General features: G+C 40.7%; 1 protein-coding gene across 1 annotated transcript in view; it reads left to right on the top strand.

The window, feature by feature from the left end:
- Window positions 1–18,039, top strand: part of WASF3 (WASP family member 3) — a 73,088-nt gene extending 55,049 nt beyond the window's left edge. The window contains exons 5-9 of the mRNA XM_090275704.1: window positions 4,338–4,455; window positions 9,025–9,200; window positions 13,884–14,150; window positions 15,475–15,842; window positions 17,829–18,039. Coding sequence (XP_090131830.1) covers window positions 4,338–4,455; window positions 9,025–9,200; window positions 13,884–14,150; window positions 15,475–15,842; window positions 17,829–17,986 — 1,087 coding nt within the window. The 3' untranslated portion in view covers window positions 17,987–18,039. The remainder of the gene's footprint in view (window positions 1–4,337; window positions 4,456–9,024; window positions 9,201–13,883; window positions 14,151–15,474; window positions 15,843–17,828) is intronic.
- Window positions 18,040–27,930: the final 9,891 nt, after the last annotated feature.

The following is a 27,930-nucleotide window of genomic DNA, read 5'->3' as shown; positions in this document are numbered from 1 at the left end:
TTACCTGAGTGATTATCTGTATGCATAGGCCTCACTTAATCCTGTCTGCATTGCTGCCTCCTGAGACTCAATGGTTTGGCTGAACTAAGTGGCTGGGTTGGTGAAGAACGGGGTGGTCTGTGGGCTTCACTTTAAAACTGGTTTCTCTTTTCTATCCTAATGGCTTGGACAGAAAAAGCCCAGAGGCCTGAGATGGGGGAAACCTAAAATATTTCCCTCAGTCCAAAATAAGTATAATGGGCAAAAGGGTTTTGGACAGGTGAGATGTACCTGGCACACCTTCCTCCAAAGAAGCCCTTCTTTTCCCTAATGTGGGACATTGAAAAATTAATACCTGTCTTTTGTCACCTAGTGGTTACGGATTAAATGATGTCCTTTAACCCTGTTGCCCCCAGAATACAACAAGGATGCCAGCCTGTCAAACCAAGCATGCCGTCGTCCAGAGACAGCCAACCAACCTGGAGTCTGCACGATCCTTCCCCTTGTGGGAAGGCCACCCTCCCCTCCACATCCCCACTCTTATTAGGGATTTCTTGACCCACGGGTAGGTAGGACGACGACCATGTCCAGCTTGAAGCAGCTAGAGGAGCTCGAGACCTTCATCCATTGTCCTTTATAAGATTGTAAAGGGTCTTAAGTCTGAGAGGGAGGAATTGTTATTTTTTATTGTTAAAATATTTAACTAATTAATTAATTAATTTTAAAAAAAGAAGAAGAAGAATATATGAAAGGGTGAGGCGGGAGAGCTTGTATGTACGACCCATGGGCATGGACTTGGAGAGGGGATTGTTGGGGAAGGGGGGTGCTGGGCGGAGGGGAGCAAAGGGGAAAAAAAAAAATTGGAACTATTGTAACAATATAATCAATAAAATATACTTAAAAAAAAAATTATAAAAGTCAATCAGAAGTTCCAGAAAATCAAACTGAAAGGAAGTCCAGCTAAGAAAGAAGACATACTTATCCAGACCAGTAGGAGGGGCAGAGCTGGGGCGGAGAAGTAGCCAGGTGGTGCACCAGCAGTGGCTGCAGCACCAGCAGTACCTGGGCGGTGACACCAGTGGCACCGGCGGCACCAGCAGCAGCAGCAGCAGTGGCACCAGTGGCAGTGGCAGCACAGAGACTGGGGTCAGACAGTGGAAAACGCAGTCACACATTGGAAAAGTTGGGAAGGAAACCTGGGGAACCATCGCCGCCCCAGACCAGATAGGGCAACTCACAGTTCCACTGTTGGGAAAATAAAGCCACACTGCTTCTGACTATGAAAACCATTGGGGGCTGGGGCGGTGGAGAGAGCTCCTGGTCTCTCAGCAGAGTTCCTTTATTTGGTGGAAAAGGGGCGAGTGCTGAGCAGGTGGCACTGTTCCCTCTCAGACCCCTTCCCCAGCATATAGGACCACAATGTGGGGGAACAGGTCGCCCCCACACTCACAAATACTTAAGGCTCTGCCCCTTACAGCGTAACAGGTGCGACAGCTCTACCTGAGACACAGAGGCAGACACAGGAGACTATCAAGTTAAGGAGATAGTATGGCTCAATGGAGGGAGCAGATCAAAGTTCCAGTGGGAGAACTGAGTGACAAGAAGATAGCCAACCTAACAGAAACAGAGTTCAAAACGCTGGTGATAAGGATGCTCAGACTTGACAAACAAGATTAAGTATAACAGGGAAGAAATGAAGGCTATACTAAATGAAATGAAGGAAAATCCACATGAAGCCAGTAGTGAAGGGAAGGAAACCAAGGTTCAAATCAATGATTTGGAACACAAGGAAGAAATAAACAGTCAACTAGTACAGAAAGAGAAAACAAGAATTGAGAAAAACAAGAAGAGGCTTAGGAACCTCTGGGACAACTTTAAATGTGCCCACATCTGAATAATAGGGGTGCCAGAAGGAGAAGAGGAAGAGCAAGAAATTGAAAACTTATGTGAAAAATAATGAAGGAAAACTTCCCAAATTTGGCAAAGGAAATAGACATACAAGTTCAGGAAGCACAGAGAGTCCCAAACAAGCTAGACACAAGGAGGACTACACAAGACATACCATAATAAAAATGCCAAAGGTTAAAGATAGAGAATCTTAAAAGCAGCAAGAGAAAAGAAAAGTTACCAACAAAGGGGTGCCTGTAAGATTATCAGCTGATTTCTGAAAAGAAACTTTGCAGGCAAGAATGGGCTGGCAAGAGGTATTCAAAGTGATGGAAAGCAAGAACCTACAACCAAGACTACTCTATCCAGCAAAGCTATCATTTAGAATGGATGGGCAGATAAAGTGCTTCCAAGCCAAGGTAAAGCTGAAGGAGTTCATCATCACCAAGCCATTATTAGATGAAATTTTAAAGGGACTTATTTAAGAAAAAGAACAAAACTATTAACATTAAAAGGACAACAAACTCAAAACTTATCAACAACAGTATCTAAAAAATAAAAACAAAAATAAACAATCAGAACAGGAACAGGATCATAGATGTGGAGATCATTTGGAGGGTTATCAGCTGGGAGCAGGGAAAAAGGAGAAATGAGGAAATGGTGCAGACAGGGATCAAGAAGCATGACTGGTAGGCTCAAATAGACAGGGCGAAGTTAAGAATGGTACAGGCAAGGGTGAAGCCAAAGACCGTACATACATGACCCAGGGACATGAACCAAGGGGGTTAGGATTGCTGGAGGATAAGTAGGTAAATGGGTGGAGGGGAGCAAGGGGAAAAAAAATTGGCACAACTGTAATAGCATAATCAATAAAATTATACTAAAAAAAAAGGAATGATTGAAAAATCAAGTGATCAAATGTTTAGTTGCTATAAACATAGGACATTTCTGCTTATATTTTTATGTCAAGGTTAACATTTGTTCACTTGTGGGAGTTTCTGCCCTCATTTAAGTATTAGTTCCATTTTTTAATGTGCATTTTATACATCTTAAATTTTGCAGCAAGTTCATCCTCAGATTTCCTATATCTTCATCTATATTGGAGGCCTTGTATTTAGGGAAGCAAATTACATTTTTCACATAATGTTATTAATAAAATCTCTGTAATGCAGGTGCATATCAATTAGGAATTTGGAAAAGAAAAGGCAGGATTTTAAGTAATCTGAGGTTTAGAGTGAAATGCACTGGTTTGTTGCTGATTTTTAGAGAGAGGGACCATCATAACCCTCACAGAAACTAGAACCATTATTATTTGATGATAGCATAGCAGGGGCTTCAAGGACAGACAGGTTTTTCTCCTAGAATAATTCACTTTGCTTTTTTTGACTGGGCATAAACTTTCTGATACTTACTTCACTAATTTTTGCTTCTTCTATGTGCCTTAAATGACTTTGTGAAATACTGATTTGAAATCTAAGTGTTTTGCTTCCTTTTGAAGGTAAATCTGTAGGCCAGATACTTTTTAAAGCATTAATAGAATAAGTGTTGCCCTGGCTGGTGTGGCTCAGTGGATTGAGCACCATACTGCAAAGTAATGGGTTACCAGTTTGATTCCCAGTCAAGGCACATGCCTGGGTTGCGGATAGCGTCCCCAGTTGGGGCATGCAAGAGACAACTGATTGATGTTTCTTTCCCTCTCTCCCTCCCTTCCTTTCTCTCTGAAACTAACTAAATAAAATCTTAAAAAAAAAAGAAGTGTTTACTTTGTATCCTGATTATTTTGAGATTTGCTGTTGATTTGCATTACAACTTTGTATTCAGGTTGGCTGCATTATTACTGGTTTTATGATAAATAAATATTTTATATGAAGACTTGAAATATTCTCTAGACCATAGTAATTGTAGCAGTGTTTAGAAATGAAATAGCTGCAAGTGAATTTTCTTTATGGGTTACTTCCACTTTAAAAATACTTCATCACATGTTTTCTTAGTCAAAATATTTTGCTTTTTTTCCAAATGAATTTTTAGATGTTGAGCAAACCTGGTTGAGAAAAAGGGACAGAGTATTACTAATCTTTATCCTCATGACATTGACACTCCAGAATGGAAGTAAATGTGTGTGTGAATAAAGAATCCATCTGTTTCTGTGTATAACCCCCTATTGCAATAAACAGAACACATCCTGAAATAATTGAGGGATTAGATATTACTGTTATGAGCTATATTGTGATTTTTAGGAGCCATTTTCTCTACTTAAATCCAAGTTTGCAAGAGTACTTTTTACCTAATTATTTTAGAAAAAGTTGCTGATCTTTGTTTCAAGTAAGGAAATCTGAGAAACTTAATGTCTAGGACAGTTAAAATGCCCCATGCAAATGTTATAATCTCATGAGTTAAAAGTGAATTATGTTAACCACGTATATAGATATCTAACAACTTTTTTTTCTGACTTGTAATACTTTGGTTTATAGAGATGATAAAAAGGATGGACTGAAGTTCTATACTGATCCTTCCTATTTCTTTGACCTCTGGAAAGAAAAAATGCTACAGGACACAGAAGACAAAAGGAAAGAGAAAAGGCGACAAAAGGTAAATAATTCCATTAGGGGAAACATGCATATAAATGTGTAAATGGATTCTTGTTTAGAAAGAAGTCAGTAAATTCTTTACTTGAATGGTTGAGATGTTGGCTTTAGTGATGAAGGTTTTTTAGAGCTTGTATTTTTTATGTGAAGGTGCTGACAAGTTAGTCTAACACAATAATACTATTTTTCAACAAATACTCTTGATTAGTTCTCTGACTCGTGCTTTGACATTGTTTTAAAGCCTTCTTCATTGTTGAGTTGCCACCTAGCTGTAATTAATGCTTTGATGAGCTGTTCAGATTGGATTGAAAACCGTATGTGATCTGCAAGTGCAGCAGATGGCATTTACTGAAAATGAGATTTCTTGGTGGGTAGTGGTAGGCAGGACCATTGCAAGTCTGAAGTTTGAGAAGCACCTGCATTGTAACCACTCTGGGAGGGGCAAACCCACTCTACTTAGGTGTAGGGGCTTCTGTTTTGATGTCCCTTTAGGGCCCAGAAAGTAGATTTAAGCACTGAGAAGAGTTCATTCTCTAAAGGCTAATATTTGCTAAGACTTTTTATATGTAAGATTTTTAAAAATGACCACCTGGTTTGCTTGACAAATACTGCAGTGCTTTAGTTAAGTGAAATGCTTACCTTTTGTGGGTTCTCAGCCTCAAGGTTTTGGGGCATTTAGATGTATTAGCTTAGTAGCAGTGACAATTCGGGATGGAAGAGAATTTGCAATTCAAAAACAGGGTTTAAGATAGGGAACATGAAAATAACTTGCAGACTGTAAGTGTAAGATACTAGCACTGAATTCTAGCAGAGATTTCCAGAGGGTTGCTGAGTCGTCCTCTCCTTTTCTGCTCCTGGGTTGGAGAGATTAACTGGGAAATGTTGGAAGAATTACTGAGTATTCATTCGAGAGGAGAAGTATTCATCCTAAGAAGCTACAAAGTGTTCAAGTGACAAAAAAGGAGACCCCATTCTCTGGAATGGAAAAGAGTCATATTGGTCTTGATCCCCACACCTTTTGGTAGTAACAGGGCTTTTAAAAGCAATTTCCTTTAAAATGTGCCTGTCCTTTCAAATTACCGTCTAGGCTTCCCTAGTTGATACTTTTGGCAAAAATATTTAATTTTCTTCACCAGTGCTCTTTAGGAGGAAACAGTCTTGTCTATGTATGATTATTGTATCATCACAATTAGTTGTCATTTCCTTGGCAGTTTTTCACATTCTTCAAACACATAAAATTCTGATAAAGAATTTCTTATTTATTCATTTATATAATGATTCTTTGTTTAAAAAATGCTAGATACACAGTGGTGAAAATGATAGGATTATCACCCTCATGGAAATTGCAGTAGAATGTGGGAACAAACATTAAATAATCATACAGCCCTCTGAAACTTATAGGGAGAGAAATTCAGAAATGTTAATGCAGATCTGCTCTGTATAGGAACAGAAAATGAGGTGGCGAGATATCCCTCATTCAGGAAATCTTCCAGGGTTTCTGAAAAGCAAGTCACTTTCACTTTGGAACTGACAAGTCTATCTGAAGAAAAAATTAGTTTAGAAAATTTGGGTATGAGAAATCCGTTGTTTTTGAATTTTGTTTCCTTAGTTTCATAGTTTAAAAACATTTTAAACATTATTCAAATAAAGATGTAGTTCTTAAGTATGCAGTTACAATGCCAGTAAGTGTTTTGAAGGACATGGTGTGCTGTGGGTGAGATAACGGGATGGGGGAAGACAGTGGAAAGGACGTGGAGTGTCAAGGACAACCTCTCAGGGGTCCTGTTCACTGAGATCCAACAATGGAGAGAAGTTCACTGAAGTCAGTGTGTGGGTGCATGTGTAGGTGAGAGGGGTGCTGTAGGAGTGGAGGGCAGGGGAGGCGAGGGTGCTTCAGAACTGAGGAGCCTTCTAAGTAGAAGTAGCTAAGATCATTCTGGGCTAAGAAAGTTTGGGCATCTTCTAGGGACTTGGTTGTAGGTCAGTGTGGTTGGAGTATGGTGGCATCACTGCTAACATTTTGTCGCATGTGGTGTGTGCATGTGGGTGGGTAAATCTGGGGGCTGAATCATTGCAGAGAGTGTTGTTATAACACTTAAGCCCTAAATATGTCAACATACATCTCTTAAAAGTAAGGGGGATAATTAATTAATTTAATCAGGCTGTATGTTGGAATCCATTGAAATCTCCCTCCTTTTTTTCTTTTGTTGTTTTTATTGTTGTTTCACTTTTTAAAAGTATACAAGCAATACATACTGGTTGTAAAATGCTCAAATTACACTAAAATAAATACATTAGTTTAGAAAATTTGGGCTAAATGTCCTTTCCCGGGCATAACTAACTACATTAATATTTAACAGTTTGGCATGCATACTTTAGATTTAGATTTTTTATTTTCAGACATTCATAAATACAGGCATATACATTTCACAAAATGTCTTTATATACATAGACTTGTACTGCATACTACTTATGCATTACACACAAGCATACACACATATTGACATAACTGAAGATGTACTTCATTCTTTTTAATAGTTGTGTAGTGTTCCAAAGTATGGATTCATCAAACTATTTGTTCATTACTGTATTAATGAATATTTAGGTTGTTTCTAAATTGTTGCTACTACAGTACTGTAGTGGATATCCCTGTACTTATGTACACATATTTCTTCAGGGTAAATTCCCACAAGTCGAATGTGAGTGTTAAATTTTGAAAGATACCTTCATATTGCCCCTGACCCTTAAAATGCTGAACCAGTTTATACTCTTTAACAGGCTTCCTCCAGTCCTGAATATTATTATTATTTTTTTGATGATCCCTCCTCCCACCCCCCAAAAATCTAATATGCATTACATATCTTTTCATCTTTATTAACTCTTTATATATGTTCTGTGAATTTCATGTTTATGTTTTTTGCCAATATATTGTCTGCGCCTCCTTAATATTTCTGAAAACAGTCTAGTCATTGTCTCTCTTCACTACCACTCATGAGCCACCTACCACCTCTCACCTAGACTACCTGAGTACCTCTCTACCTGGTATTCTACCTTTCCTCTCAATCTGTTCTCCACAATGTGGAGGGATCTTTTCAAATGCATCTTCCTCTTCAGATGTCAACCCCTCCCTTCTTACTCTTCAGTGGTTTCCTGTTACTCTTGGGATAAAGAACAGCATTAAATTTTTTAAATTTATTGATTAACTTTAGAGAGAAAGTGAAACATCAGTTTGTTGTTCCCCTTATTTATGCATTCATTGATTGATTCTTGTATGTGCCCCGACTGGGGATTGAACCTGCAACCTTGGTGTATGGGGATGATGTTCTAACCAACTGAGCTAGCCTGCCAGGACTAGAAGAACAACATTTTTTTAGCATAGCCTTTAAAGTCTTGCCTATTTTTCTGATCTTGGGGGCCATTCACCCTCATTCGCCACTCCCCTTCCTTCCTTGCTCCTATTGTGATGCTCTCCCTGCTCCTCAGAGCCTTTGCATACTCTCTCCCCTATTGTCATGCCTCTGACTCGGGCTCCTTTGCAGAATTCTCACTCTATACAGGTCTTGCCTTTCACTTACTCCTGGATACTGTCCCTGACTTCCAGAGAAGATGGCATTCTACCCATGATACATTTGTGTTTCCACCACATTTTGTAATTATACATTTATTTCCTTGATTGTGTAGTCTCCCCCACTGGACTGACTGCAAGCTCCATGAGGACAGACACCTGTCTTTTTGTTGTTGTTTGTCCTTTTTATCATCACTGCCTGGCATGAGCTGGGACAGAGTAAGCCCCATGAGCTCACCTGGATTTCATGATTGAGTGTGCATTCTAGGTAAAAGCATGTATGGAGGGACTGTAAGAGGAATGTAGGACTTAAAGGCACATAGTTCTTGTCCTTAGAGATCATAAAATATTATGAGGGAAACAGGAAAAACATATAAACACACATAGAAACAATTGTTCTCACCTTTAAAGAAGCACCTATGTGGGACCCAAGTATTTATTGGATACATTTTTGCTGGCAAAGTAGGGCTGGAGCAAGAATGAGTCTTTGTATGGGAGGTAAGTTCTTACCTTGTTTTGTGTTTTGAGTTCATCTTGTTGCAGGATTAGCTTGAATATTTCTTTAGAAACTGGAAATAGAACATTTTGAATTATTTTTTGGAAGATGACTTCATGTTAACAACCAGTCAGGATTATGTAGGGGTGGGAAATTATTTCTCTTAGGGTGTCATCAGATATTTTCACCTGTATAGTATAGATCTAAAAGATATGGTACATATAAAACAAGCTAAAAGCCTAGTAAGGTAAGAATTCTCTACAAAAACTGATGGTAAGAAATTCTGGTAGTTGCAGCAGAATAATTTTTATTTATTCGAGTTAAATAGTTAAGTGTTGGTTACTTTGTATTGGGTAAGAGCGTGGCTGTTAGAATTTTCTAACATTTAAGTTATGGGAAGGGGACTGTCTCTTGTCTGCATATCGGGCTTGTTCCCTGAGCATCATAACTGTTTAACCTGTTTTCCTTTCCCTTCTGTCTCGGCATGCTTGCTTTCTTTTCCTGGATCTCAGGAGCAAAAGCGTATAGATGGCACAACCCGTGAGGTGAAAAAGGTTAGAAAAGCCAGAAACAGGCGCCAGGAGTGGAATATGATGGCGTATGACAAAGAGCTCAGACCCGACAACAGGTTGTCTCAGAGTGTGTACCACGGAGCGTCCTCAGAGGGATCCCTGTCCCCAGATACTAGGTGTGTGTGTGTGCGCATGTGTGCATGTAGTAATGCTTCTGAATAGTGCTTGGTTTTATCATTCCCTGGAAATGACTAATAGCTTCAGTGTTTATATGGCCACAGTATGTTTTAAATCTTTCCTTGAAAATTATATATATATATATGATTATATATATATTATATATATATATAATATATATATATGAAGTTTTAAATACTTTAAAGCTTTAAAGCAGTTTTATTTTACATTGGGTTATGTTGTATGATTTTCATATCTCTGACTTAGTTTATTGTTCAGTTAATCCAGCTATGTACTGTTTTAACATGGATTCTGAATTTGGGCTTAATTACTGCCAGTGACTTACATTTTTATTTTGAATAATTTAATTCTTTGTCTTATTCTTTAGCTTAGAATGTTGAATTTCCTTTGCTACTTGGTATCAGAAAATGATTGGTAGGTAGTAATTGATGTGATTAAGAAATAACTTCATAGTTCTTTTTGATAACCTTTTAAAACGTGATGAACAAAAGAGATTTATTTCTTTAGTTCACTAATCTTTTGTACTCTGATTTCAGGAGAAGAATTCTGTTGGTGTTTACTTTGAATTATGTTAGCAATTAAGTAAAAATAATTTCTTACAGGTGTGAATGATGGGGTCAATAAATCATATTTATCACAAAAGGAATCCATTGAACAATAGGAACTAATCAATTTTAACTTAAAATTTCCTATTTCTGTTTTGTAAAGCTGTTGTCTTGCATTTGCATAATCTCTCCAAGTCTTCTATCAGCATTTAACAATTTGAACACAGAATTCTTTTGTGATTGAAGGATGTTTCAAAAACCGCAACAACCTGGACCTGACCTTAGATCTGTGTCCTTCTTAAATCAATTTTATTTTTATAACCTCAGTGTTTAGCACAGACTCTGCATATAGAGAAGCTGCTTAATATTTGGTAGTTTCAGGACCTATAAACATTTCCACCCCAGAAGAGCTGTAAGTCATTGGTGGGATATGAGGCAAGTTCTAGGTAATTTTTCTGTACAAGTTATTATCTGCTAAGTATTAGAGAATTATTGGAGCTTTAATTGAGCTCTAGTCTCAAGTTTGAATCTTCATGTCAGTTAATTTCTGTCGACAATAAGAATGATGATTCATTTCTGCTCATAGTTCTTTGCGTGGGGAGGAACACTTAAACTTCATAGCTTCCAGGATGTCAATTTGCTTTTTGTTCTTTTGAGCTAATTTAGTTATATTGTTTATTCATGCAAAACATATACTTTATTTTATAGTATTCCGTATGCACTCTTTTATTTCAGTATGTACAGATGGAAAAATTATTTTTCAGTCCCTCAGTTGAATGGTTGATACATATTCTAACATCTGACATAAAATTGCTCCATGCTGGGTATAAAATTGGTAGTCACTCACATTTAGTATTCTGCTTTTCTATCTATTTTTTTAGGTATATCTTCACTTCTCTTATTTCTCTAAAACTCAAATGGAATTATCAGTTTCTTTAGAGTTTCCTTTTGTCTCATACTGTTTTTCATGGCCTCTTAGAATATACTTGTACCAGATAGATTATAATTAATCATTATACTTGCCCTGGCTGGTTTAGCTCAGTGGATTGAGCGTCGGCCTGCGAGCTAAGTGTCGCTGGTTCGATCTTCCAGTCAGGGCACATCAGAGAAGGAAAACTCTGACTCCAAAAAACCTCCGCTGCCTTGCGGCATACCTCTTCAGGGGAAAGACTAAGGGAGTAAACCCCGACAGAAAATCCGGAGCCGGAGTCCCTAAGGCGGTTTGACGTTGTAGTCAACACCGGCAACTCCTGCGGCGCACCTGAACCCAAGCTGTATTGACTCCGTCTTTCCCTTGGACCCTTCAGCTGCGAAGAGAGGGGGGGTCTGCTGCATGGGCAACAGCAGACCCTCCATATTACCCTGCCCAGGTTCTGTAGCTTCAGCGTCATCGCAAGATGTCGATTCAACACGGGAGGAGACAGATACCATGTCACTCCCGAGTCGGACTGCACAGCCATTCTTGGCGGTGCAGATAGACTCTGAAGAAGCTACACCATCGTCTCTCGAGACGGACGGCTGCCGACGACGACGAATCATTATACTTGGATTACATCCCCTAAATTAATTTAGAAATTTTTGTTTTACTAAAGTGTATTTCTTTTCCTTATTATAAAATAAAATCAATTTTTTATATTTGGAAATTACAGAAAACAAAATATTATCCAAAATCCTATTATCTAGAGAAACCACTGTTTGCACTTTAGTGTATTTTTTTCTTTGGTCTTTTTTCTGTGTAGATGTATGATTTTCCTTTACAGAAGTGAAATCATGTGCTGTATTTTTTATCTTCTGCCTTTTTCATTTTTTATATTTATAAGTGTTATTAGCATGGTTTTTAATGGATGTATTCAGGATAACTGAGGAAAATTTGAATATTAAGTTGGCTTATATATGGCTTATATATAATAAAGCTGTTCATGTAAGTAATATATATTAACCCAGTTCACAGATGCTGATGATAAATTTGTGCTCTCTCTCTAGTTATCAAGAATGGTGTGATTCTAGGTGTAAGTTTAGGATGAGAATTGATTAAATGCTTGCCCACTGCTCTTCAACCATTATTCGCGAGGTGTGAGGCCCCTACGCCCAGCTGTCATGGGCTGTTTCTCATCCAGGTTGGGGTCCTGTGTTACAGCTCTGACTCTGCCCACCTGTCTATCCACAAAACCTTGGGGGGGTCACTGGATTCTCCCACCGAGTCCCCACTCGTTACATTCTTCCTGTTTCCGTATCATCTCACTCTTACCAGCCCTCTTGCCTGTAGTTACAGGGCCACCCCACTCATGTCCACATTGGTGTCGTGTTTCTGGGGCTGATTTCTACCTTCCTGCATGGGGTTCTTTGTCTCCTAGCAGTCACCCAACTCCTCACCTCTCCTCCAGCCCGCAGGGGTCCCCCTTTAGGTGGGCCTTCTCTCAGCTGACCAGTTCTCTCTCCTGCCCACCCTTCCTCCAAGTCCTGCCTTCCACACCTCTCCTGCTGTAATTCTTAAATTCAGACATTCACCACCTTTTCCTTTATTCACTCATCCATCTAGCTATCCCCCTTTTTATTGGCTCCTTTTGACTCATGTCACAAAGCTATTTTATAAGGATGACACTAAGTTATTCTGGAATAGTTACAATTTGTGACTCCTCATCTCATGAGATGCACTCCGTATTTTTTTAGATAACTTTCTTTCCTTTACGAAGTTGTACACACAGCCTATGACATAGTCACACACACAGAGTCAAGCACACATCACCGATGACTTCAGAGTTTTAGATATTGATTTACATTATAGAGATATGCTAAATCTAAATACAGGTCAAGTTCTTCCCCCATTAAAAATATTTTTAACTTACTTGCCAGCAGTTTTCCATAGTTCAAAAGACATAATCATAAGCGTACTGTAATACAGAATTTATACTGCAATTGGGAGAGAAAAAATGGGACTTATTAGTTATTATTATACTACAATTAGGGAAGAAAAAAAGGAGCCGTCTTTTTTCATGTAGAGAGCTTTTCTAGACCCTGGATGCCCCAGTTAAAGGAAGCTGCTGCCTGAATTCCAAGATCCTAGTTCAGCTGGGGTCTTCCCTGCTCCTCCACGGCCCCATGTGTGTCTGCCTGTTTCCTTCAGAGAGAGAAACACAAGCTGAATCCTACCCGAAGCCAGGACATAAATGTGAGAAAAGTGAGAACAAGAAAAGAAGAGTGGGAGAGGAGGAAAATGGGCATTGAGTTTATGAGTGACGCAAGGACACTGGAACAGGCAGAGAGCATGAAAGAGGATACAACGCCCAGAGGGTTTGTCATTTTGCTTTTTGGATTGCCAGACTCAGGCTGCCCTCCCCGCTTTGGCTGTCATGACACGATGTGCAGCCCCCATGCTGACCACGTGTCCTGTCACCGGGCCAGGAACGCAAATGTCCGTTACTAACGCCCTGGCGCTGTGCAGCTGCGACACACACAAGTCCCTGTGCCCCTCACAAGGGCCTGGCTGGCGTCTGTCTGAGCTCTGTCAACTAATACATGGTCTCCATTTCTTTCAGAGTTTCACCTGCAACTGTGCATTCAGAGAAAACAGGAAGGCCCTTCTGAACTCCATCATGTTCTTTCTTTTTTGGCTATATACGTTCCTTCTGTTTAAGAAAACTACATTTCACTGTACTGCATTCTCAATTTCTTTTTCTGTTCTTACTGCTAATATTTATCCAGTTCACCTGCCATTTTGTACTTTCTAATGAGGTGCTATCAGTTTCATGGCCACTGAAGTCCTCTGTCTTCCATGCTGTCTTTAAATTAAATGGAACTTGTCTTATAACCTCCTCTCTTACAAAAAGGTATGCTGAAATATTGTGGAATGGGGCTCTGCTGTTTCCTGCTTGCTGATCTGTCTGACTTAGTCACTTTGAAGCTATGAATCTGAATCCATGTTAACACTCGGCTTGCTGCTGAAGTAGTCATCACGTTGTTGCTTGGAAGCTCTTGTGGGCTAGGCCTAGCTGACAGTAAAGGAAATAAATGTGTGAATTCTGTGCACTGGCAATGTTATTATTCAAATGTATGCTTATGCTGGTTAGGGGAAATATTTTTAACTTAAGTTTCTCCCACCCTTTTCTTGAATGTCAGGTCTCACGCATCGGATGTCACAGATTACTCTTATCCGGCCACTCCCAACCATTCTCTTCACCCACAGCCCGTCACCCCTTCATACACAGCGGGCGACGCGCTGCCACATGGGCCAGCTAGCCAGGCTCCTGAGCATGAGTACCGACCTCCCTCTGCCTCGGCGAGGCACGTGGCCCTGAACAGACCTCAGCAGCCACCTCCGCCACCCCCGCCGCAGGCTGCTGAAGGGTCCCAAGCCTCGGCACCCATGGCTCCAGCAGACTATGGGTAATTTCGTGTTCCTTGTCCCCTACTTGCTGCTCACCACTGCAGTGAGATCTGGCAGTGTGTGGTATTAAAGTGTTAACTGAGTAGTCATGCTTTAGAGGCTAGAATGCAGCCCAGAATAGGTACTATTGGTTGTGACAAATTATGTTTAAAAATGCAGTGTCAGGCTACTTCCCTTTCTTTTATTACAGATAAATCTCAGGTTTGTGTCTGTATTCACGTACACTCCCTTAATGCACATATTTCTGTATGTTTGAGTGGATTGTTAAGCTGAGGCATTGATAAAGGATGGAACTCTGATATTGTGAACCTATCCCAAATGCCCAAATTTCTCTGCGTATCCTGGGTGAACCGCAGAGAACTTGTACTGCAAACGAGAGTACTTCACAACGCAGCATCCCCTGCATCACTTCTTACACTTGACTGTGATGGTCCTCAGTCATCATTCTGCCACCTTGTTTTCTGTCATATGGGTAAAGTTCAAACACCCATAGAAAGACCCCTGTGTTCACGTGTTTAGTAACTTAAGTACCCACTTGTATTTTGATGGGATGCCTTAGCTCTGTCTTCTTCAGCTTAAACCTAATCTGAAAGTTACCCCTCAAGAGTCAGTGCCTGGGAAATCACCTGTGTGTTTCCACTAACAGTATATTCTTCAGTCCAGAGCGGCGTGTATCACTTTCTTGATGTACATCCCTCAGCTTTCAGAGCCCTCCTCCCTGACCGCACAGTCTGTGCTATTCCCTGTCGCTGGTTCTTGCTAAGTCAGGACTCCAAAGCTTGTTCTGAGGCTCTAAGTGTCAGGCAAAAAAGGGGTCTGGGGTCCCGCTGGTTTGGAAAACCATTGACTAAATAGACTTCAGCAGATTTCTTGGTTGTAGGACTTTTTAAAGCTTTTGATATTCTGATGGGCATTGTAGCCTTGGGGAATTTCCATGGAGATGAGATATAAAATACAGAATTTTCCAAATCTGATTGGCCACAGAACCCTTATAACACAAATCTGTGAGCCCTCTGCTTTTGAGATGCCCAGTTTAAAGGATGCATTGGTGTATTTTATTTCTAGCATTTCAAAGAAAATTACTTTTTGAGTGGTTATCCTTTGGATGCATTTTAGTGGATAATTGTGAATTTTGTCATAGTGAATAATGTAGACCTGTGAAAATAACTGACCCAAAGGGAGGATATTTGCATCCTGCAGTGTTTTAAATCCAAATGACAATACATATTGTGTTTGGGGGAGGCCTTTCTGTTAGGCATGTCAGAACCTCATATGTGACTCTCAGTTGCTGCTTTAATGATTCTGTGTTTCCTCTCTCATTAGGATGCTCCCAGCCCAGATCATTGAATATTACAACCCCTCAGGACCGCCCCCTCCCCCACCACCCCCCATGATCCCTTCAGCACAAACTGCCTTCGTCAGTCCTCTCCAGATTCCCATGCAGCCCTCCTTCCCAGCAGCAGCTGGGTCCTCCTACGCAGCACCTCCTCATCTGCCCTCCACTGGGCTGGTGGTCACAGCCCCACCTCCTCCAGGCCCCCCACCTCCCCCACCAGGCCCTCCTGGTGCAGGCTCCTCTCTCTCATCCTCCCCCATGCATGGCCCTCCAGTAGCTGAGGCAAAGAGACAGGAAACTGCACAACCTCCCATAAGCGATGCTCGCAGTGATCTTCTTGCTGCCATTAGAATGGGTAAGTGAATCCCCAAGTGTGCCGTCTTCCATTCAGAAAGAGATTTCTGTCTCCAACAAGCTGAAGCTAAGTCCTCAAATGACTACTCTCTACACTAGATTGCTTTTTAGAATATGGTTAAACGAGCTTTATTTGATATTTTAAAAAATAGTAGATATGTTTTTGCTAGTTCAGAGTAAACACATAATGATAACTGAGAATTCAGGAACGCTTTACTTGACTACAAATAAATAATATAAGTGATAACTAATTTATTCTTTTCCCTACATTCTACTCTAAGGGTAAAAATATAAATGAAAGAAAATGAGCTCATATTAATCATTCTTTTTTAAAAAATCTAAGATATATCCTAGACTTTTCATAGTTTCAGCTTGATGTGCTAAGCCAGTACTTTGCAACATTTATATAGCAGCAAAACTCTTTTGTCAGATGAAAGCCCTACAATGAAGCCCCAGAACATGAAACATGGAAGTAGAGTGCCTCTGGTCAGATCAGAGTCAGGGAGCCGGGATCGCACCCTGTGGCCTGCCTTCAGAATCCCACATTAGACATCTACTTCACACCGTTTACTCTGCCTCAGGTCACAGCCCAGGTCATTTGAGGGTCACCGACAGGAAGCAGAAATACTCCAAAAGCTGAAAGCTGAGGAGCTGCATGGTCTTTTGGTCACAGCTTAGTTGTTTCAGCTGGAAGGGACTGAGGGAGCCTGGCTGTAGCCTCAGTGATGTCCTGCACAGGACAGCGGGGACACCACTGCCTCTGTTACGTGCCAGGGCTCTGCGAGTCAGGCCTGAGTGTGGCACACACTCTCCTACAGATCCCAAGGTTCTCATCTTGAATGTCATTGACACATTTTGATTTTGCCAAGAAAAAAAGTCCTAGAGTTATTTAATACCTTACTGGTAACAAATTTGGAGTCATAATAGGACAGTGTTTTGATTTTTGACAGTTTAAGCCCTGCCCAGTAAGAGCGATACATGCAGATATCTCTCCATGAGGATCTACTCATGATAGTAGGACCTCTGATGAGTCCTGATTGACATTCCACAAAAACATGAAGGTCATAAAACACCACAAACTGCCCAGATAAAGAAACATTAATGAAACGTGACAGCTAATGTAATAGGGATCCATATTGGATCCCAAATCTGGTAGAAACCATTTTTCATTTGCTATATTAGATCTAAGGCAAAATTTAAATAAAATTTGTAGTCTGGATGGTAGTCTTGTGTTCTGTGTTAATAGTCTGAATTTGATAGTTGTTGTTTTGGGAATTACACAGGAAGTATTTTAGGGGCAAAGGGCAAAGTAGCAAATTACATGCTACTTATTCTCAGACTGTCCAGAAAAATCTGTCTGTGTATATATTAATATCAATGATAGAGAGAGACCGTAAAAGAAGTGTGATCAAGTTACCAGTTGGGGAATCTGGATGTAGGTCATATGGGAACATTTTAATACTAGTCTTACAGCTACTGTATAAATCTGAAGTTGTTTCAAAAAGAAAAAGTTCAAGATCTTAGACTTTAAATCATCACAGAACCCATTTTGTCAGGTTAGCCAAGAGCTGTCCAGCCTGTGCAGGAAAATGTTCTGTCATGAGAGACATGGTGTGTGTGTGACACGGCTCAGCGTGGTGGCCACTCGCGCTCTCAATTTGCCTCTGCAGCCTCAGTGGCTAGCGGTGACCATGGTGGACAGTGCAGCTGTAGTTTTCTTTAATGGTGTTCATGTGCCCTGAAATTATAACTATTTTGTATTTCAGCACATTACTTTGCAATGAAAGATATTATGACTTTGAGTGCGCAATCCTTTTTTTGGTCACGAAACTTATATTTTCCAAGCTTTTCCCCCTTCAGATTTTCAAAACTATTTATCCTTAGTGTCAATAGGAAAAAAAAAAGTGAAGCAGACTTATTAGTTTGTTTTCCTCTAATTTGGAGCAGGTAAAAGGATTTAATTCTTAACCATGTATTGTGTCTCTAGGAATTCAGCTGAAAAAAGTACAAGAGCAGCGCGAACAAGAGGCCAAGCGTGAGCCGGTGGGGAACGACGTGGCCACGATCCTGTCCAGACGCATCGCCGTGGAGTACAGCGACTCTGACGACGACTCGGAGTTTGACGAGAACGACTGGTCTGACTGAGGCCGAGCGCGGGCAGCGTGGTGGCGTGGCCGGCGGTCAGCCAGGGGACCGTGTGTGGAGTGTATGGAAAATTTTAAGTGTTATCAACGCCCAAATAGTGGTATTATAATCCTGTAGCTTAGCAACTTTTGTATTAGTAACGTGATAATTGCTTTTGCACATCCAAAAATTCTGAGTTCTTTCAGCGTTGACTGTGTAATACTGAAGTGCCACTAAACACAGCAAACCGGGCTGCACACGAGGAACACACTGTAACTATTGCATTGTCCTAAGAACAGCATTTTGCTTCCTTTTTCTTGGTTATGCAAGTGTTTAGTGCAGTTTGGGTTTACTCGTACCTTATAATTCTGCAGACTTGCTGTGTGTTTGTGAAGCTGCTTGGTGTTAAGCCTTGGCAAGATTAATGACTGCGTCAGAGTGATGTCTTCCAATCAATAAGTGATATTGTATCAACTTTGTGTGTGTGTGTTTCAGAAATTGGTTCTAGAGAGAAAGATTTAACAACTAAGGAGAATCAAATGCTTCTGCTTTCATTTTTTTGGCGTGGTAGACTCCGTGAATTTGAATGTTCTGTTGAATAATGTCATTGCCTTTGCACGCTCTTATAAAATGTGAAATTGGAAGGGCCCTTTCCAGGCAGGATTCCCAGTGGGCGTTCATTTAGTCAATGCTTGTTGATGATTTCTGTAAGAGGTAAACAGTTTAGTTGTAATGAAAATGAGGAACAGGCTCCTTTTCCCTTCTGCTCTGGCTCTAGCCCTGCAGAGCAGACATGGTCTAGGAGTTGCGGGCGCATGCTGAGTGTGGGCTCTGGATGCAGAGGAGACCTCCCTTCCCTGCAGCCTTGTCCTGAGGGAGGCCAGTTGTAGTTCTTAGCTCCCTGCGTGCTCCGGAGAGTGCTCCAGATGGCACCTCGCTCCACTTGGTCTGAAAGCCTAGGTATAAGTGAATGTAGACGTTGCCAGCTCTTTAGATTTGGGATCTGTCCCAGGAGCGGGGCCCTCGCTCTGTCCTAGAAGCACATGGTTCTCTTTTCTCACACTGTTGTCAGCACATTACATTTTAACAAGTACCTCAGATTAGATTAGACCTGTAGCTGAAGCAGATTGTGTTCCTTTCGCCTTTGCCCTTTCTCCTACTTTTCCCACACGGTAATGCAGAGACCCATGGGGTTCATATTCCTGTTGAAGGCAAACGTGGGGAAACTCATGAATGAGAGCTTATATTTTGTAATTTTGGATGAAGGATAACTGCTTGTCTAGAATAAACAAATACCCCAGGCTTTAAATATAAATAGGACTGCACAAATACACTAAGACACTTTACTTACTAAGGAGTTCTTACCTAGGCCCAGCATTTCAAACAGATGGCAGGTACCTGTGATACTCCATCAAGATGAAGGAATCTTTAGGTAAAGACATTGTTTGGGTCAGTTGGGTTGATGGTAGGAATGTAAACAGGACTGTAACTAATGGAGTTGTGTTAATGAGTTCCCCAGAGGAAATGAACCACCCCCACCCCCAGCATGTCTGTGTGTCCCTGAGTGGATACTGGCTTGGCCTGTACGTGGTCATCATATAAAGTGTGTACATCGGGTTTTAGTCACATAGATTTTGAAACTCTGAAAAGCCTCATGTCTGCATCTCCATTCCAAGGCCACAACTATACCAGACTGTTGCATCTCTTCAGCCATACATACTGGCTGTTTTGGCACATGCTTCTGGAGTTTCCGTTTCTTGGAGCTAGTTAACCACTTGGCTATCCCTTAATTTTGTTCAATAATAAGTTAGTAGTTATTAAGGAACCTGTAAATTTCTCTGTTTCAACATTTTTCAATGTAGAGGCCTATACTGTTGGCATTATTCTTGGGATTTTATCATTTTTAGTCTTATTTTGTCTTTATAACAATATCTTACCTTTATTACAGTATTTTATCTTTTTGTTACTTTTGGGTTAGGAGTTACCTATAATTCTAGAACTCATATTTGGTGATGCTTCTTTGTTTTTCACGTCCCTTCTGTTCTCAGGATGAAGAGTACACATAAAGCTACTATATGTCAGCTTTTTTCTGTTTGTAGTTATTACCATAAAATCAGTGGCACTTTATTCATAAATATTCATAATCTATTAGTTTTCTTTCTGTAGTTTAATCAACGAGTCATTTTCACCTCGATTTTTTGACTAGTGAAAAACTTTGTGCCCTGAGGTATTATGCAGCACATGAAAGAATGGGAAAGGACTAAAATTCAAGTTTGATTATTTTTTGCAGTATTTTTCTCAGCAAATCTGATTGATTCTAAACTTTAAATTCAGACTTTTATATGATATTACATGAAAAGAAAAAAGTGATTATTTTGAATTTTTGTTTTCATTTTCAAAAAGTATTTACCAAAATAAATAGATAAAAACATTTAAAAGCATATTTCATATCTATGAATTTTTCATTTTAAAGTAGTTATATATTATTGTAAGGTTATTTTAAATTGTCCCCAGTCTTTCCACCCATCTTCATTTTACTTTAATTTTTTTATAAGTTTTCTTTCATGTCATAGATTAGGCAGGCCAAGGGGACGAGATTACTCAGTATCACACATTAGCAACACAGACATGATATGGTTGATTTTCTTTTGTTTTTCCTAAACCAAACCATAAAATTTAGTTCACTTATATTTTTCTTTAGTAGAAGTATACTGTTAGAGAATTAACATTTTTATTTTAGTGAATTTTTAGAATATCAAAATCTTTTCTGAGTACCAAATGTCTAGGTTGTGAAAGTTTTGAAATAATATGCAAATGAAATACATGATACATTTTAATCCATTAAAGACTGGTGGGAATGTATCAGCCAGAGTAGCAAGTGCTTTTTGTTCTCTAAATCAGAGTATCTGTCATCCTGCAGTAATACCAACACTGATGTAAATTGAATTTAAAGTGGTATTAAAAAAACCTCCTGTTAAACAATTTTTATCTGTTTGTATATCTTACTATAGATTATGTACAAGTAACATCTAAATAAAATTACACTTTTAACCATAAAAGGTTTGGCTTATTTGTAACTGTGTTGTGAATGTAAGCTGTTACTGTCCTTTGCAAGTCACCTGCTGGAGGTGAGGGCACAAACCAGTTTCTGCCCTCCTGGAGCTTTCTGTCTAAAGAGAGAGTGATGGAGATGATTTTATGTGTGCTTTGGTAGGGGGTGGACTGGGGAGTACCCAGTGTAGCTTGTGGGCCAAGGGAAGCTGAGGTCTAAGAATGAACAGACACTAACAAAGGGCCAAGGGTAAGAAGAAGAGTTTTGCAACTACAGGGACAGAATTTATATTCCCTAATGTGAAGAGGACAATGTGGGCGATAATGGAACCAAGGGATCGGTGAAATGGAAGATGTGAAAGGAAGAGGAAGTGCCGTGAGATGGGAGACAGAGGTGGTGGAAATCTTCCTGTCCCCAGCTCAGGAGGGAGGGACCCTTTAGAGCCAACAGCTGTCAACACAGCTGCAGCTACAGATATACAGAAAATCTCTCCATATTTGCATCCTATTGATTATTCAATGATCTTAACAGCTTTGTGCCTTAAGACAGTACTAATGTTATATTTAGAAAGGATCTTGGTGTTCAGCTAGTGCTCCCTAGTGTTAAAAGGATGGGAAAGTGGTCATGGCTTGCATTGCTTGGGTCTCAAAGCTTGGTCTCTTAATTCTTGAATTTTCAACTATGATCCTTCTGTTTCACAGTAGACCTTCAAGTTTTAGGTGACTGTCCCTCTTCCCCACCCTTTCATTATGAAAAAATTTAAACCTACAAGTAGATTGTTCCATAAATGCCCAAATACCTATGTCTGTCCATCTATCCATCCATCAATTCACCATATTTTATGCAGTTCAAAATAAGTTCCAGTATACTTCAGCCCTGAAGACTCCCAACTAGAGTTTAATATTTGTACTTAATATCTTTAAGGTAAAAGGTACTTAGAGTAAAATACATCTTAAGTATACTACTAAATGGGTTTTAGCAATGCAATATTTGTAACACCAATCCCATCAAGAAGGAACATTTTTGTGACCTCAAAATGTTCCCTTGGGCCCTGTCTAGGTCAGTTCACTCCTACTCTAGTCCCTGGAGCAACTACTGTTGGAAATTTTTCCCCACAGATTAGTGTAGCCTGTTCTTGAATTTTATATATATGGAGTAAAACAGTATGTATCCTTTTGCATCTGGCTTCTTCTGACATAATTTTTAAAATTCATTTATATCATTGCATGTGTTAATTGTTTATTCTTTGTTATCGCAGGCTAGTGTTCCATTGTAGCATATACCATAGTGGGTTTATCTGTTCTCTTGAATAAGACCTATCTAAGTAATTTCTGGACATTTGTGTTCATCCTATCTTGGATAAGTACTCAGGAGTGAAATTGCTGTGTCAGTAGTAGGTATATTTTCAGTTTTATAAGAAACTGCCAGACTTCCAGCCAAGATGGAGGCTTAAACAGACACACTGCGTCTCCCTCCACAACTAAGAAGGAATACAACTACCTCAAAACTAGAGACAACCAGAAGTCAAGCTGCATGGAAGTCCAACAAACAAAGATATAAAGAAGAAATACTCATCCAGACATGTAGGAGGGGCAGAGCCAGGGCGGAGGGGACGCGGTATAGTGGCGGCGGCAGCAGCAGCAGCAGCAGTGGCGGCAGTGGCAGGACGGTGGAAAGCGCAGTCACATGTTTTAAAAAATTGGGAGGGACACCTGGGGAGCACTCCCAGCACCAGACCAGACCTCGCAGCTCACAGTCCCAGCACCGGGGAAAATCAAGCCTCATTGCTTCTGACTGTGCAAACCAGTGGGGGTTGGGGCGGAGGAAGAAACTGCCAGTCCCTCAGCAGAGTCCGCTTGTTTAAAGGGCCCCCACAGTCCTAGAACATCCACAGACCCACCCACTCTGGGAATGATGGCCAGGGCAGCAGCTAGAGGGGCGCCAGACTGGTGCAGAAGTGGGAGATGTGCCTGGAAAAGGGGTGAGTGCTGAGCAAGTGGTATTGTTCCCTATCAGACCCCTCCCCCACATACAGTGTCACAATGTGGTGAGACGGGTTCCCCGTATGGACAAATACCTATAAGGCTTTGCCCCTTAAACGTAATAGGTGTGACAGCTCTACCTAAGACACAGAGACTTAGAAACACAGAAGCCTGTCAAGATGAAGAGCCAGAGAAGTATGGCCCAAAAAGGAGAACGGATCAAGGTTCCAGTGGGAGAACTAAGTGATGAGGGGGTAGTCAACCTAACAGACGAGGAGATGGCCAACCTAAGAGATGCAGAGTTTAAAACACTGGTCATAAAGATGGTCACAGGCTTGACAGATATGCTTTAGTATGGCAAATGCATAAGGGAAGAAGTGAAGGCTATGCTAAGTGAAACGAAGGAAAATCCACACAAAATCAATGGTGAAGGGAAGAAAACGGGTTCACATCAATGATTTGGAACATAAGGAAGGAAAAGAACAGTCAACCAGTACAGAATGAGGAAACAAGAATTTTAAAATAACAAGGAGAGGCTTAGGAACTTCTGGGACAACTTTAAAAGTGCCAACATCTGAATCATAGGGGTGCCAGAAGGAGAAGAGGAAGAGCAAGAAATTGAAAGCTTCTGTGAAAAAATAATGAAGGAAAACTCGCCAAATTTGGGGAAGGAAATAAGACATACAAGTCTAGGAAGCACAGAGAGTCCCAAATAAGCTAGATCCAAAAAGGACCACACCAAGGCATCATAATTAAAATGCCAAAGGTTAAAGATAAAGAGAGAATCTTAAAAGCAGCAAGAGAAAAGCAGAGAGTTACCTATAAAGGGGTGCCTGTAAGACTGTCAGCTGATTTCTCAAAAGAAACTTTGCAGGCAAGAAAGGGCTGGCAAGATGTATTCAATGTGATGAAAAGCAAGGACTTAAAACCAGGATTACTCTATCCAGCAAAGCTATCATTTAGAATGGAAGGGCAGATAAAATGCTTCCCAGACAAGGTAAAGCCATTATTATATGAAATGTTAAAGGAACTTACTTAAGGAAAAGAAGATCAAAGCTATGAACATTAAAATGACAACAAACTCACAACTACCAACAACTGGATCTAAAAAATAAAAACAAAGTCCAACTAAGCAACCAGAATAGGAACAGAATCATAGGTACGGGGATCATTTGGAGGGTTATCAGCTGGGAGGGGGGAGGAGGAGAAATGGGGAAATGGTGCAGGGATTAAGCATAATCAGTTGGTACTAAATAGGGGGATGCTAAGAATAACATAGGAAAGGGTGAAACCAGAGAACTTACATGCATGACCCGTGGACATGAACATAAGGTGGAGGGGTTGTTGGAGGGAAGAGGAGTACTGGGCAGAGGGGAGCAAAGGGAAAAAAATTGGGGCTACTGTAACAACATAATAAAATATGCATTAAAAAAGAAAGAAAAAAGAAACTGCCAGAGTTTTGCAAAGTGGCTGTAATATTTCACACTTCCCAGCGATGTTGCTTCACATTCTCAGACGTTATTTTCTTTGTTTTTATTGTGCTTGGGGTTCACTGAGCTTGACTTTAAATTTATATCTCTCGTGGTATGGGGAATTATTAGTGCATTGTTTTTTCAAATGTATTTTTTTCCCCTTTCTGTCCTCTCCTTCTTATTATACTCCTATGACACATATATTAGGCCTTCTGAAGTGTGCCCAAAATTCTTTGACCGTCTTTCAATTTAAAACTGCTTTTTCTTTCTGTTCTGCAGGCTGGGTGATTTTTATTTACCTGTCTGCAGGTTCACTGACTATTCCATCACCTACAATTTGCTTTTAAGCCCATTTAGTAAATCTTTTATTCAGACATTGTTTTTATCAACTTTGGAATTTCCTATTGGTTCTTGTTTTATAGTTTTGTTTCTCTGCTTAGATTTCTTACTTGTTCACTTATTACAAGCTTATTTTCCTTTTCTCTTTGAGCATAAGTACATTCACTCTTTAAAAATCCTTGCCTACTAACTCAAACCTCCAGATCTTTGAGTTTGCCTTGTTCATGTCTGATTATAGGATCAACCAGAAGTTTGGACAGTGTTACACAGAATTTTGGATCCCCATGTCTGCTTCTTATTTCTAGGATTCTCCCCTCACTTTCTATCTGCTCTAGTCACCCTACACTTCGTCTTCTTATTTTTTAAGCCAGTAAGGCTGTGGGTGGGGTAAGCCAGCAAGGTGGTGGGTTTTCCATTTAAGTTTAGCTGCCCTGCTTGGCAGTACAGAGCCTGTCCTCTGGCAAAAAGCCATTAAAAAAGAAGAAATTCACCCAAATGTTTTTCCTTCCAAGTATCAACTCTCCTTTAATATCTTTGTGTATTTTTTCTTTGTATTGCTCTCCAGTGCCTTCAGTAGTTGTGCAGTGTCTTTTGTTCAGTTATAATTGTCTATAAAGAGTTGGTCTATAATGGGCTAGGCTAAGTCTTCCATTCCCAGGAGCCTCATTCTATAAGTATTTGATGCAATTTTTATTTTTTTAAATATTATTAAGTGTAAGGTTTTAAAATGTGGGCTGTTGCTGAATACCAAATTATATTGTGACCAACATTTAAGTTTTTCTGCCAGACAGATTTGTTTTTGCAAAGATCCTACAATAAAACTTGTGACATCTTATTTGAGTGATAACCAAGAATTGCAGGATGTGCTTTGAGCCATGTGTCCTTTACATGTCCTCGTGTCTGTAAATCAGAATGTTCTCAAAACTGTGCCAGCACAACACGGTACATAAATAATGTGGAGATTAAAACTACTTTTACTGGCCTTAATTCTAGTCTCAAAGTTTTATGTCCTCCAAATAACAGCATTTTCACTGAGTGTTTTAAACTTAGAAATAACTCTATACAAATACAATAATATTTATATTTTATTATTGGGGTTCATTTGAAAAAAGTCTAACTACCTAAAAGTTTGAAAACCACTGCCTGACATCATCACTGCCTGATTTCTTTTCTTTGGTCCAAGAAGTGTTCACACTGTGATAGCACATTGTACTGCTCTCTAATTTTGTATTCTTGGAAGGGAGCACTACACGGAGGTGTGCCAAAGGCTTGAGAAGACTTACATATTTCATTCGGAGGTGTGAGTAACTTGCAGAAGTATCTTGACAAGGACTTAGGTAAAGAGATTTGCTTTTAAAGTATATATTCTTCACAGAGCTGACACTTGGACATTTATTTGCCAAAACACAATAGCTCTGTTGTGAATATTTGCATATGTCATCTTTCTAGCCCCTGCCTTCATCCTGGCACTTGCGATCTGAGTAATTAGCTTCAAATATGGCCCCGTGATTAGAAGTGGTGAATTGGTAGATGGTTCGCCATGAAGAAAAAGAAAATATGCCCTTTTCCGAGTCATTTAAAACTTACCAAGTGGTACTTGCCATGGAATGACATTTAAAAGCATTTAATATTCTAAGATGCGACTCAGCCTTCAGATGTCAAGCAGTGGCAAGCACGTGGCCTACACATCCTGCAGACGTGAGCATAACTTAGCATTTACGTGGCGAAGGTGTTGCCTTTCCTGTGGGTACTTGATGGTGGCTCGAAATGTACCTCTGCCCTTTGGAAATCAAGACTACGATCTTGATAATTAAGTTGGGGTGTCAACCTTCAGCTCCTTTGAAATGTCTTTTAATATTTCAAGGACTAGGCATTCATTTGATTAGCAAGTTAGAGAGTTCCGAGGACATGTGCCTCCCCACAGTCTGGGGCCAAGAATAGCACCCTGAGGTAGTCACTGGTGGGTAATTCCCCCAAAACTCTTGACCACTCCGTCTGCAAGCACCCCCACGTGGCAGCAGCTCTGTCGCAGGTTGACCTGAGAGCTTGGCTGTTGCCATTGGGATTGTTGGGGCTCCAGCCAGCCCTGTGCCCTTTCTTTCCCCATTTCTGGTTGGCTCTCGTGTCACTCTGTTGTAAGTTGTCTTTCGCCTGCATCATATTCCTGTTGTCCTCACGGTGGCTGTCAGTAGCTGTCATCCTCCCACCCCTGTCACTGTCACCATCCATCCCCTAGAGCTTCCAGCCTGTGACTCCTTCCTGTTCTCCACTCCCTCTCACCTCCCCTCCTCCCACCCCTTCACCTGCTCCCATTTCCTGCCTGGCTAGATCCTGCCACACTGGGCTTTTTTGGCGACACTGGGGTGCAGAAGCCCATGGAAGTTAATAAGAGGGCTGAGCTCTGTGAGAAACTGCTATAAAATGAGTCTGAGCTGAAATGCCCCTGAATGCAGGATAGGAGCCAGGCCAGACACCTGTCCCCTGAACTGCCTGACCAGGTCAGACGCCATCCACTTTAGGGTTGCCTGGGATGTGTGTCACAATGCAGATTTCTGGGCTCTTTCTCAAACCTGCTGAATTAAATCTTGAGCGGGGGACTCTGGAATGTGCAGATTATTCCGTGACTTGGACTGATCCTTAGGGACACCAGAGTTTAAGAAACACTAACTTAGCACCTGATGTTGCACGGCTGCAGGGAGCCCAGTGGTGCCACCTGCAGTGACCTGAGCATGGGTCAGCTGGCTGACCACCAAACGGACTCAAAACTGGGCCCAGACCTACCTCAGTCTGCAACTGTCTGTCTCTCTAGTGCTTGGCTGGTGGCAGTTGAGCACCCCTGGTGCCCATGGAGGTGAGCTGAGTCATGACCTCTTTGGACCTCAGGTGCAGGGATGCAGGATCACCATCCTTCATTTCATCTCTGGTGGCCCAAGTCAGGTTCCTGCCAGGGCAGCTCTCCCTTTATTTCCAAACCCATGTGCTGATCCACTTTGCCAAACTTGTCACTTGTTCCTCCTATCAATGGGTCTTAGTGGCAGAAAGCACTGGGGAGATTTTACAGTCCTGGGGCCGACATTTGACAAACTCCTTTCAGCTCCTGTCCTCAGCACCGGGCAAGAG

This window comes from Furipterus horrens, unplaced genomic scaffold (genome assembly GCF_987537825.1).
Source record: "Furipterus horrens unplaced genomic scaffold, mFurHor1.1.pri manual_scaffold_4, whole genome shotgun sequence".
NCBI classification, from domain to species: domain Eukaryota; kingdom Metazoa; phylum Chordata; class Mammalia; order Chiroptera; family Furipteridae; genus Furipterus; species Furipterus horrens.
This window is presented reverse-complemented; position numbering and strand designations above follow the sequence as displayed.